This window comes from Tachypleus tridentatus, chromosome 13, assembly GCF_004210375.1.
Source record: "Tachypleus tridentatus isolate NWPU-2018 chromosome 13, ASM421037v1, whole genome shotgun sequence".
NCBI lineage: Eukaryota > Metazoa > Arthropoda > Merostomata > Xiphosura > Limulidae > Tachypleus > Tachypleus tridentatus.
The window spans coordinates 80,283,795-80,297,034 of NC_134837.1; the positions used below are offsets into that span (position 1 = coordinate 80,283,795).

Here is a 13,240-nt window from a genome sequence, read left to right on the forward strand (position 1 = left end):
CAGAAAACACTATGATGCACCATGTCCCGACCATCTTCCTGGAAGATGCTCAGGTAAAAATAGGCTGAACTACGAAGTCACAATTATTAACGGTAACCAGGTCATTGGAATGAATCTTTTGGTTGGAAGCGTATCATTTGGCCTTATCAACAACTCTCTCGTGGATTAACGGTTCGTCGCAGGCTATTTCTTTTTGTCATAGACAATTCCTTTTTATATTAGCCTTCACTTTTGTTAGGACTCGGCATGGTCAGGTGGTTAGAGTGTTTGACTTGCATTCTTCTTGTCGCGGTTCGATCCCTGTCCCACCAAACATGATCACCATTTCAACCGTGGGGAGATTTACAATATGACAGCCAACCCCACTTTTCGTTAATGAAAGAGTAACCCAGGATTTGGTGGTGGGTGGTGATCACTAGCTGCCTTCTCTCTAGTCTTTTACTATTGGATTAGTTATGGCTAGCGCAGATAGCCCTCGTGTAGCTTTATGCAAAATTCGTAGTAACCCAGCACTTTTATTATGTTACGGCAATGTTAAACGTATAATTAATTTAGTCCTCCATAATAATTCTTTATTTCATACTCATGTTATTTTTCACGGTTAGATTTTCCCTTCTTTTTTGTTTTGTTTTAAAACAAAAAAAATTCCATAACTGAAGTTTAAAACTTTTCTTGCGATTCGACCTTACCGTAATACTATCTTAATAATCATGGAAAAGTTTTTATTAGTCGAGTTGTTAACGTGTTCTTCAAAGAGTTTCTAGCGAGGCTAAGCCTTTAAGGCAGTTCATAGAGCACTATCACGGCGTGAGAAATTCAGGACTCAAATCATGTTCAAAGAAGACAAAAAAACATTACAATTACTATTAATGCACCCTTGTACTTGTTTGACAACTTTGAGACGAGGCTTGAGGACGAGTCATGTTTGTCAGAAAGAAATACTTGAAAAAAAAGAGGCAATGGATAAGTCTTTAGCTGAGTAAGTAAGTAATTAATCTGACATATGGGACGTTTTGGTTTAAAACCTAGAAAAGTTTCCTACAGGTTTTCTTTGTGCATGAGCTATAAATCGAAAGCTCTAACCACCAGGCCTTTTTAAGCCCAAAGTATTTTAGGTTTTGTATTTTCTGAAAATACTCTCTTATATTATTAAATCGTTAAAATTACAAGAAAGTCGAGGCCCAAAAACTATCTTTGTTTATATTTTTTATTGTTTTTATTGTTTATTGTTAAATTGGGAATTTATTGTTTTCACTACACTTGGCTTCAAAATTAACTTTCTCAGAGAATTTCGTTTATTTATTCGCTTTGAGTTTCACACAAAATTAAACCCAGTGAATGGCACCATCTTGTGTCCGAAGGTCAGTCTAGATTGCGTCATAATTGCTTAATATATCTGAAGGCGACTGCAACACGTTTGAACATGTTACATATTCAAGAGGCTCATCCAGGATGGCCACACCATTTTAGAGTCTTTTAGATATGACGCTATGGGTTAGCTGACATCACAATGTCAAAGATCATATCAAGGATAAAAGCAAAAAGTTAAACAAGATTAGTCTAGCATGAATACTACTGATAAAACATTCTGAAGCTTAGAAGCTTGATAAACATGGCGTTTTGCCATCAACTTTTAGTGGTGTAAGGAATGCTCCAATATCTAATAATGTTTTTTGTATGGCTTATGTTTCATTATCTGTAAACTACTTATTCATTTCTCTTTCTAATGCCAAAAGTACTTCATTCGACCTCAAAATTAATTTTGCTAGAGCATTTCGTTTGTTTCTTTATTAATCTTCGCGAAAAGCTACTCGTGAGCTGTCTGTGCTCTCAGTCTCTGGTTTACAAGTGATGGACTAGAGCAGGAGTTTCCAACTTAAGAGTGCCCGAGGGCCACAGCTATATTCACGAGTCTAGTGGCGGGCGGCATTATATTTTTGTCAAATTAGGGCTTGTTGGTGTATTACGTAATGCAAATTAAAGAGTAAATAGATCCATGGTAGGGTTAATTTATGTGATTTCAACATGGTAAAATGAGTTACGATTGGGAAAGGAGTTAATCTGAATGTGACTTGCTTTACGTTACATAATATTTGGTCGGGCATATTTGTGAAAAAAAAGATGTATTTCATTGTGGAAATAAAAGGAAAATGTAATTTAAACATGTTCAATTACGTAATAAATAAATTTAATGAAAAAATGTTGCATATAAAAGAAACTAGAATAGCAAACATATCTATGATATTTAACGTAGTAAGGACATAAAATTTTCAACGTGAACTTTGGGGTCGCTCAGCAGCACTGACCAAAGCGGGTATGTTGACATAGAGTTCTGTCGTTGCTTGTCTCAGGAGGTAAAGCAAAGAAGAATCCGTGAGGGGACTTCTGTTGTGGTTCTTAATGAATTTCATCGTGAAGAACACACTTTCACATATGTATGTGCTACCAAACATTGATGTCATTTTCTGTCTAAAAGCACGCAGAATTGGAAATCGACTTTTTTTGAAAGTAGTTTAAAGAAATCTGGTTCTTTTTCTTGTCTGGTTTACAGAAATGGATCAGCTTGCAATTCACATAATTCAAGTTGAATGTCAACTTGTTGATTTTCTATGTCAACACAAAGAGGATTATTGAACAGCTCTATCTTGCTCTTTTAGGATTTCAAATTCTTTCTTCGAATCTTGCGTGAAACTCATCTATGATATCTTCAATAATTACACAAAGTTCTGAAAAATCAAGTAGCTAGTTATCTTTGAACTGTTCTGTTAATTGCTGACAACTTGGAAAGTGGGCCAAGTCGTTGTTTTCTAAACAAACTTTGAAAATAAATTTTAAAGTTTCTTTAGTGAATCTCAGTTGGAGCTTTCATGCATTTTAACCTCGCAAGCCAGAATTTTTCAATTCTTCACTACAAAAAAAAAAAAAAAAAGTAGATGTATTTTTCAATAGACCTTCGCGGGCCGCACATGACCCTGCTGCGTGCCGCCTGTTGGAAATCCCTGGACTAGAAAAAAAGTTAATTAGTCAACATTGTCAGCTCGGGGCTACCTTTTTGTCAGGGAAAGTGGGGTTGAACGTCATTATAACGCCCCTACGATTGAAAGGGCGAACATATATGGTGACAAATTTCGAACCAATGCTAGGCTCAAAGATTTTAGTTTTTGTAGTTTCTGAAGACACTCTTATTATTATTGTTATTAAATCATAAAAATAATAGAAAGTAGAGACCAAGGACTTTTTTGTTACAGAACGTAGAGAATCTATTATAGTAATACACTATAATATATATGTATTTCTCGTTAATGAATACTTCGTATGTTATAACACGTGCTCCGTTTAACATATCTGAAAACACAAAGAAAACTAACTGAATGGGGTTGTTTATTCGTCGTTAAACGCAAAGCTACGCAATTCACTATGTGGTCTGTGTCTACCACGGCTCTCGAAATCCGATTTTTAGTGTTGTAATACTTTAGGCTTACTGCTATATGAATGCTATGTAAAATAAAGCAGCATGTAAAAATACAACGTGAGATTTTAAAGTAAAAATATATGTATAGATATGTATTTAATAATTCAATGTATAAGTTAGTTTATGTTCGTGTGATCTAAACACATTGTAATGCTGTAAAAAATGAAGCTTTATATTAGAATTCTTATTCATTCTGTAATATATTCGGATGTTTTTCGGTATGCACTACAGTATTGCAAAATTTGTTATTTATTGTAAATGCTTTTAAATGTATGCTTTTTTTCAGTATATCTTGAAGCATTTGCCATAATTTAGATAAATGTCTAAATATGTAATTGTATTTCCTCCCCAGTCTTTGCGTGCCAATTTGGTGACCCAGTGCAAATGTCACGGCGTGTCCGGCTCTTGTAACATCAAGACCTGTTGGAAAGGTTTACCAAGGTTCCAGGTTATTGGAGAACATCTGAGGCAGAAGTACAACGTGGCTACTGAAGTTATGAGTCACGGGATCAAGAAACAGCCAAAACTACTTCAGGTGAACGTCCAACAGGGATTATACCAAAATGAGGACCTTGTTTACATCACCAAATCTCCTGATTACTGCTTACCAAATCCAAAGGTCGGTTCGATTGGCACGGTAGGCAGGTGAGATGATGATTTTAGACTTGTTGTAGATAGTTTGTTATTCAACCATGTTGGACGTTCTGCTGAATACTGACATTTAATTACATTCATTTAAATCAAGTTAAAACATAGCTGTTGTATCTGTTTCTTCATTTAGCTTCGTATCAGGTAATTTTGTTAGCGTAATTAAATACGTTTTATGTTATTGGAACAGGATAATAATGGCATTGTTTCATTTTGTTGTTGCCAGGAGGTGTAATGCTACTTCCGACGATACTGACAGCTGTGACTCAATGTGCTGCGGACGAGGTTATAGGACTTATACAATGAAAAAAGAGGAACAGTGTCACTGTAAATTTTATTTGTGTTGTTACGTCAAATGTGAACAATGTTGGACACAGGTAGATATCCATGAATGTAAGTGACACATTCAGTAGTAGCATTGTTAAGTGTAATATATAAATTTCAAAGTGGATACAACAAGGGACTGATACCAGTAACACCCGGGCCATGTGCAACACATTAGTACAAGGCGTATAACTATCAACACGTCAACAAGATAGTTAAAACATAGTGTCCTCTATATACAAGATATGACAAGGCTTCAACAAGCTTGTGACTGGATGATGCTAAGTGTACAGTACATATTTCTTTTCTTTATGTCAATAAATAGCACAATAAGTCGTGCCTGTACTTTAATTATAGACGGATATGATGGCCGACATCGTTCATGAAGATAATACCTGTGTCGGTGTTTGCTGCAATCGTCACTTTCACGGTCGACATATGGAAACTGACAATGTGATTTACGTGACTAAACGATAAAAGTAATGTTTTATTATTATTTCAAACAATGTCATACTAAGTCGTAAGATTGTAACGTATATACAGAGTGTTTCAGTGGACAAAGGAGTTGACCGAGCGTTGTCGTCCAGAGAAAAAAATAAAAAGTCAAACTGACAGAATGGACGTTTACCACGTAGTTTAATCTACAGTTATATTTTATTTGAGACGTGGACCATGGACCACGTACCTCTTCTTATTATTCTAAACGCGCCAAACTAGACACAGTAGGCAGGGGGCCTACTTGCATTAGCCACACTGTAAATAGCTACGACGTCCATTACATCATGAAGTAGTCGACAGGGCTTCAACCAAAGATTGAAGACATAGAACCAAATATTTGTGTTAAGCATAAATGTCATTGTCGTGTTGGTAAGCATAACATATTGTATAAGTTATGTATTGTACGCCTTAACACAGTGTTTCAATTTCACCATTCATTATGTATTTTATTCCTATTATTTATAGATCATAGATCAGAGGTTCCAAAACTAGTGGTCGAGAATCCCGGGTACTGACAGGAAAGTGTTGTTCGGGGATTCATTGCAAATACACAGTAGTGTTAAGGTACTCAGTATCTGTAGACTGGTTGGGTGGGGGACTTAATCAGGACTCGAAATGTTCTGGGGGAGGGGTCTTGTGTTGGGAAAATTTGTGGATTCTTGTCATAGATTACGCACTGGCCTGTGAATTTGAGCTTTATAAAAGTTGTTTTGATTTTAATAATGAATTTTCCATATCGGCTACGCATTTCGAAAATAATATTCTCTGTGTTCTTTCCTCACGTTAAGATTTTTTACAAACTCTTACCCAGATCAAATTATTTTTTCGTTTACTATAATAAACACTTTGTAATTTTTATATTTGTTATGTTTGGGCTCTAGAATGGTCGGTACGACTCTCAAGTCTCGATTGGTGTAGAGAAATCTATAGTAAGTGGTTGTCAACATTTTAAGCGTAACAAAATTTGATCCAATTTTAGTGAAAACGTTTCACTTATGTAAAAGTACGTAAGACGTTTTGTAAATCTGTACGTGATAGAGAAAAATGTATATCATTTTTGGATTCAGCATGCAGAAATTACTGTAGAACATGTAAAATTGTAAAAATAATAAAACCATCGCAGGCCTGTGTTATAATAATTTTTTAACGTAATAATGAAAGTGTTTTTTCAGTGCTTATAGTACCATTTGGTTCTGTGTAAAACAAAAAGCAACAGTACACAGTTGATTACTCCCATGCTAAACATTCAAACTCATTTATATTTAGGTAAACATATACAAATGACTGGAATTGTCGTTTAAAATTCTAAGCATAACATTCAACTTATTGCACGCAGTTTTATATCAAATCCATTTTGTTAGATGTTAAATGTAGTACAAAAATTCGTAACTGATACTTTAGAATCTGATTTTTTAAAAGTTTTCTACACTTTGGAAATCGCATAGGAATATTTCAGAGTGTAATGGTGATAGTGGTGTTCTTTATACGAATCGATTTATATATTTGTCTTTAAATACAGATACAGTTTGTTTGTTTGTTTAGAATTAAGCACAAAGCTACACAATGGGCTATCTGTGCTCTGCCCACCACGGGTATCGAAACCCGGTTTTTAGTGTGTAAGTCTGCAGATATACCACTGTGCCACTGGGGGGCACAGATACAGAAATAAAATATATTTTATTAAATATTTTAAAACTGAAATTACTACCCCAGCAACTTTCAAATATGGTTTTAGTATTTTGTTTGTAATTAAGCACAAAGCTACACAATTGAATATCTGTGCTCTGACTACCACGGGTATCGAAACTCAGTTTCTAACGGTTCGAGTCCTCAGGCATGCCGCTGTACCACTGGGGGGTCGTGATTTTAATAATTTGAATAATTTCTTTTTATTGTAGCTAGAATCTATAAAACTTGAAACAAAAGCATGTTGACTTGAAATTTCAAAATATATCTGGTAGTGATTTTTTTTTTCCAAAACTTCAGTAAACAATTTCACAATGTAGTTGAAATCCTAATTGAAAGTTCAGGTGATGTAAAACAACACATATGTTTTGTTTATTAAAAATAAAGGAATATATAGGTATTAGTCGTACTTTCAAAACACATTGCTGACTGACGTAAATGTTTCAAAGTCATTCCATTTACCACCTGAAATCACAAAGGCATCTTTTTGTCGAAACATGAGTTGTTAAGCTAATCTTCCGTTTTTCAAGTATCTCAATTGCATCTTAAATTAGCAAAACCTATTTCTTATTATTTGAAGTCAACAAATCCAATCTAAACCGAAGGCACCATATTTATCTGGTAATAAGGACGAATTGTTTTGATTTTGAAGTTCAAAGTTAGAATAATGGGTTAGCTTTGCTGTGGCCACTGCTCATCTCGAAACCAGAATTTTAGAGTTATAAGTCTTCAGACCTGCATCTGAGTCACCACGAAGCAATGAGGACAGATGTCATTATCTGATACTGGGTTAAGAACAGGTATGTTAGTTATTTATAAGTTTGTTTACGAAGGCCATCGTCTAAAATACAGTTTGTCCCATCAGAGATATTTGAGAAAATTCTTTCATCTCCTTTCAGGGTAGACCAAGCTAATTACTTTTAGTTAAACCAGTTATCTTCAACTGGGGCATTACATATTTGTGACTACTTCATCACAATTAAGTAGTTTGGTTATTTGTAAAACATTCAAAACGTTTTCTTTTGAAAGTCACTGAAACTTCACGTCATCGTTCGAACCGTTTATGGCCCAGCATGGCCAAATGATTAAGGCACTCGACTTGTAAATTGAGGGTCGCGGGTTCGTATCCCCGTCACACCAAACATGCTCGCCCTTTCAGCCGTGGGGGCATTAAAATGTGACGGTCAATCCCACTACTCATCGGTAAAATAGTAGCCCAAGAGTTGGCGGTGGGTGGTGATGACTAGCTGCCTTTCATCTAGTATTACACTACTAAATTAGGGACGGCTAGCACAGATAGCCCTCGAGTAGCTTTGCGCGAAATTCAAAAACAAACAAAACATATCGAACCGTTTACATTCATCCTCGTGACAAAAAATTAATATAACTGTTTGATGTAAACTTTCAGTGACTCGATAAAACGTGAAATACCCGACCAATAAACAACTTTCTAAGAACCAAACGTTTTATTGTTGTTTTGAAACACTTATGAAGCGTATTCAAATGGAAATTTGTTTTGTTTTTAAGATTTTCCGAAGTAAATGTAAACATCCCTGTATACCATGTTTTCGTGCAGAGCATTTCCGATCCAATAACAAAATTAAAAGGATTAATTGTTATGTATGTATATCTGTACCTCATATTAAAAGTGGTTACAGTAATGCTTCAGAATCAAAACTAGAAGTATATCTTTAGCTTGCCCAATACAACGTAAACAACCAATTATCTTGAGTCTTTCTTAGAACCACTACTTGCTTAACAACAAATTTGTTGTTGTTGTTAGTTTATAATTTGAATGACCTTATCGTACTGTAGTTATTTCGTTTTTGCATTATTTCATTCTGAAAACAAATAATTCAACTCAAACCACAATTATCAATAACTTCTGACCAAAGCAAGCTGTAAAAATAGATAAATACTAATAATATAGCAGTTATTAATGTAGCTACTGTAATATACCAGTCTAAATAGGAGTACGAAATATCAGGAAGCTAAAATTTATATTATTAAAATTGCATTGTTTCTTCTTCAGGTGAGCGCTGTTCCCCAGTAGTACAGCGGTATGTTTGCAGACTCACATCGCTAGAAACTACAGTTTGATAGCTCATTGTGTAGCTTTGTTCTTAATTCTAAATACCTGTTTGGTGTCTTAACTGTTGGCGATATTGTCTTCCGTAAATCCAATAATATTTCACAAGGTTCAGCCAGGTTAAGAGATTAAAGCTAGTCCTAACTCTATATAATAAATTAAGAATACCAAATAATTTTCATAATTACAAATAAATAATATTTTTGATGAAACTAAGATTACATAAGTAGTAGAATACTACTCTACTTACGAGAAGTTATGTTTGCCTTCAGAGAGTGTAATGCGATAATCTCGGGAATATGTTTGCCTTCAGGGAGTGTAATGCCATAATCTCGGGAATATGTTTGCCTTCAGAGAGTGTAATGCGATTATCTCGGGAATATGTTTGCCTTCAGAGAGTGTAATGCCATAATCTCGGGAATATGTTTGCCTTCAGAGAGTGTAATGCCATAATCTCGGGAATATGTTTGCCTTCAGAGAGTGTAATGCCATAATCTCGGGAATATGTTTGCCTTCAGAGAGTGTAATGCCATAATCTCGGGAAGACAAAACAGTATTTTTGTTGTTGTTTATTTTATTCATTTTTAAATATACAAGCGAAGTGTTCTCAATTATTTTTAAACGGTTCAAATGACGACAATTTCCAAATATTATTTGTCAATGATACATTGAACAGATAAGAGGTAGGAAACAAGTTTTGTACAAAAAATAATAATAATAAAATTAGGTAGTTGTAATATTTCGTGTAAAAATTTCAAAATATTTAAGCCATTAATATGACATTATATATTTAAGTAAAATCCTCTAAATGCTATACATTATTTTCACAAAAGTTATTATTATTATTTGTTATTTTAATGAAATTCCCTTAGTAATATATAAAACCACAACATTGTGTTACCAACGTACGTTCACTTGGGTAAACACTTATTTCGTTATAACCATGTAATGTAGTAGTTTTGTGTGAGCGTGATTTGAAGTTTTATATTAATTTTCATACATATGTTTCTCGACACCAATTTATTTTTCGTCTGGTTCAGTTGTATGCTGGCTTTCATCAATGTTATCTGTTTTCGCAATAGCTTGTTGCTAAGATATTATAACTGGGAATAGGAAATGAAGAACGAAGTCATCAATATGTGAATTAAAGTAGCTAAACTAAAGGGCATTTGACGAGAGATGTCGCTGCAGATGATGTAACCACTAGCATTTTTTATTTCTCTTTTCCTATTACGGTACATGGATCAATTCCATTTTATGGTGTTTGTAGAAACGTTAATTGCTGACGGATTAATCGGCTTGCTAATTCTTCAAAGAGATTGCATTTCATTAGGAGAAAGATACTCTTGGAAATTATAAAAAAAAATATGTTGCGTTAATACGATATTCTAGGAAACCAAACATAAGACAACGTTTTTTTCGAGAGAGAAAACTTTGTAGACATCTCATATTTGTTATGAATTTTGTACACATTGGCTAAATCAGGGACGTGTACCGCCAGTTTCATCCAACTGGATCCTCTCACACAAATTTGGAAATGTCGTCAGATTCTTAAATGATCTCGTGGAAAATTCTGCTTTTACATTAACCTTATATAAATTGTCGGTTTCTTTGAGGATTTTATGTTAAGGGTTTTTAAAATAATTTAAGAATCTCATAAAACATATTTAATAAAACTATGGAGAGGCTCAATCCATTTCATAGCTTATAGAAGTTCAAGCGGGTGGTAACACATTTCAGAAAAAATTATCACTTACACAGAACGCTAAAAATATCTCTGTATAATTTATGACAATGTTTTTATAATGGGAAAGAAAACATGATATTTATCAGTCGCTGAAATCAACAACAAGTGCTTCCTTTCTATGTGATTTTCTATGTAACTCTGAGACACTGATTATACAATTTACACGCTGTGTATTAACTAAGTGCTCTATATGTTTTACTCTTGTATATAAAAGGTAGTGTCATTTATTCACACGTATATAGTATACCGCAGACATAAGAACTTTCACAGTAAACAAAACTAGTTATTCATGACGGAATCGATTACAACGGAAGCCCGTTTCACGTAACAAGTAAGCTATTACGACATCTCATAATTAAAAATTTTAATTGAAGAAACATTTGCTTCTAAGCGGTTCGCAGAAACACTTCAGGGCTAAGACAGAAAAGTGTGTTTTAGTTTCATGAAGAAACGAACTTACTTTGATGAACTACATTCTTGCTAGCGCCGTAAATGATTTTGACTTGTGCTACTTGTATATAATAGAGAAAACGAAACACTGCCAAGAGATATAACAATTGTAATAAGAATTACCATTGTTTTAAGCGTATGTGTTGTTTTATTATATTTATTGTTATGTTCCTAGATACTGTTTTCACGTTTGCAACTGAAGTTGGATACTGTGTGAACATAACTTCCTCTCGAGTACAGACTGTGTTGGCCCGATTATTTAGCCTTGAAAGTCTCTAAATGGCCTCGAAATATTTCATAACACCGTATTTTTTGCAACGTTATATATATATATCTTTCTCTCCGTTTGTTTAAACATCTAAGTATAAAAAAACGAGTCAAGTTAAGAAACACTTAAAAGGTCAAACGTATAAAAATGTGATATATGTTTGTAAACAACAAAAAAATTACATGATATTTTATACAGTTGGGGTCAACTTGCTTCTGTTTTTATTTTTCATCCGACCTGCAGCAGGTACAAGTCAGACCTAGTTCTTTAACCGTTTACGAAGTAAAGTATTTTGATATGATTACCCATTTTTTATTATTTTCTTGACATTAACATGTGAAGTGGCGCTAGTCTGATATAATGTTTTGTTCATGTTTTACCCATGTGAAATGTTTTGCTGAAATGTAATTTATTTCCCGTTGTTATTTAAAAAGGTAAATAAATATTCTTCTTGTTTAACCCTAAGTGAGTCAAGTGGGTGTTAAAAAAAAACAACTTATCTAAATGGTAAGAAACATTAACCAGTCTTCGATTGATAGTTTTGTCTGATGTACCTCAATATTAAGTTACTTATATAAATAACATTTATTGAAATTGTGGTATATAATAAGCAGCACGTCTCTACTCCCCCGCCCAGATTCATTACAGATTTAACGGTTTTTTCATCCATAATGTCAGTTTTCAGCAATAATAATAATAATAGCTGAAAATGGAACAAATAGTTTTATAATGCATGTCTGTCACTGCAACTGCTCCAGATAAAATGACTATGTATATATTATTGTACTAAGTAGACTTGTATGAAAAATGAAGATAGATGGATTATATAAATTTGAATTTTAATGAGAATACAATAAATATAAATAATTTCCGCTCCTGAAGGAAATTCACAATAAACTAATTTCCTATCTTGATTACAGGAGTAAGTTAATACACTCACCGAATGTGACTGTTTGTCTAGCCTAAAATAAAACTTCTGAAAGATACACTTCTACACAGAGTATTTCTTGAAAACTGTCTGTATTTACCCGTATCGAAGTTAGCCTGTGTGTTTTCTATAACTTAGTACTGAGTCTCTTCTGTTGTAAATTCAACAAGTGTGAATCCTACTCTTGTCTCTTTGTGAATTGCATAAAAATATACTTACTCCGAAAAACTACGGATTATATTAAAACAACATTAAAGAATTAAGTAGATCATAGTGTACATACAAATATAAATATAGAGAAAGAGACTTCGTAATCTGTTATCATTCACGTGTTCTTTAGACGAGTCTTAGATTTTAATGTGATTACGTGAAATTTTAGTGTTTGTTGTGTTTTTGTGTCTGTGTTAACATTATTATTCCACATGGAAGTGTAACTGATAGTGCTATTTACATATGAATGGTGACAATGTGTTAATATTGTGCACATGTTTGTAATATATACATTATATAAATATATATATATATATAGTGTCCACTAGTATTTTGTGACATGTAAAAATAATTATTTAAGCTTCATAATAAAGTATTGGTATATTTATGTGTCATTGTCTGTAATTTTTTTGTAAATATGTCGTATTTTTATGTGTTATGGGATATTCATTACTTCAAGCCAAATCTCGAAAATGCTCTTCTAATTTACTATCTTTACTACAGTCCTTATGATAAAACTTGAACTTAACAGAACAGCTTTCCATACTAGTTCGTTAGAAGTACTTATTGCAAATCAGTTTTGAGATTCACTGTGTTCCTCCAGGTACATGGTATAACTTACTATTTTCAACCATCAAGAGATCGAAATTGCCTGTCGATAAACCCAATAATAACACGTAAAATTTGCGTGAAATAATCGTGAATTTTTATGTTCAGCATGCTATTTTAACTACAGACTTATATTACAACTAAATAAGTGAATACAACAATGAATTTATTTAAAACCAAACAGCATCTTCTTGGACAGTTAGACAGCAAGCTAACGAGCCTTAAGTTACTGAACATAACTGCACAGTCCATTTGGACTTTTGTTGGAATCACCAAAATTGGTAGAAATATCATTAAGCAGATCAGTGGTT

At 33.5% G+C, this 13,240-nt stretch overlaps 1 protein-coding gene and 1 long non-coding RNA gene across 5 annotated transcripts in view; one reads left to right on the plus strand and one right to left on the minus strand.

Annotated features, from left to right (window-relative positions):
- Positions 1 to 12,700, plus strand: part of LOC143237159 (protein Wnt-11b-2-like) — a 57,246-nt gene extending 44,546 nt beyond the window's left edge. For 3 of the 4 annotated variants that reach the window (XM_076476108.1, XM_076476107.1, XM_076476106.1), the window contains exons 4-5: positions 3,825 to 4,117; positions 4,347 to 12,700. In XM_076476108.1, the coding sequence (XP_076332223.1) occupies positions 3,825 to 4,117; positions 4,347 to 4,521 (468 nt within the window). In that variant the 3' untranslated portion in view covers positions 4,522 to 12,700. The remainder of the gene's footprint in view (positions 1 to 3,824; positions 4,118 to 4,346) is intronic. The other variant, XR_013019894.1, reaches the window with a different exon arrangement.
- The window catches only part of LOC143239817 (uncharacterized), a 138,305-nt gene that overhangs the window by 92,326 nt on the left and 32,739 nt on the right, over positions 1 to 13,240 (minus strand). The window lies entirely within an intron of this gene.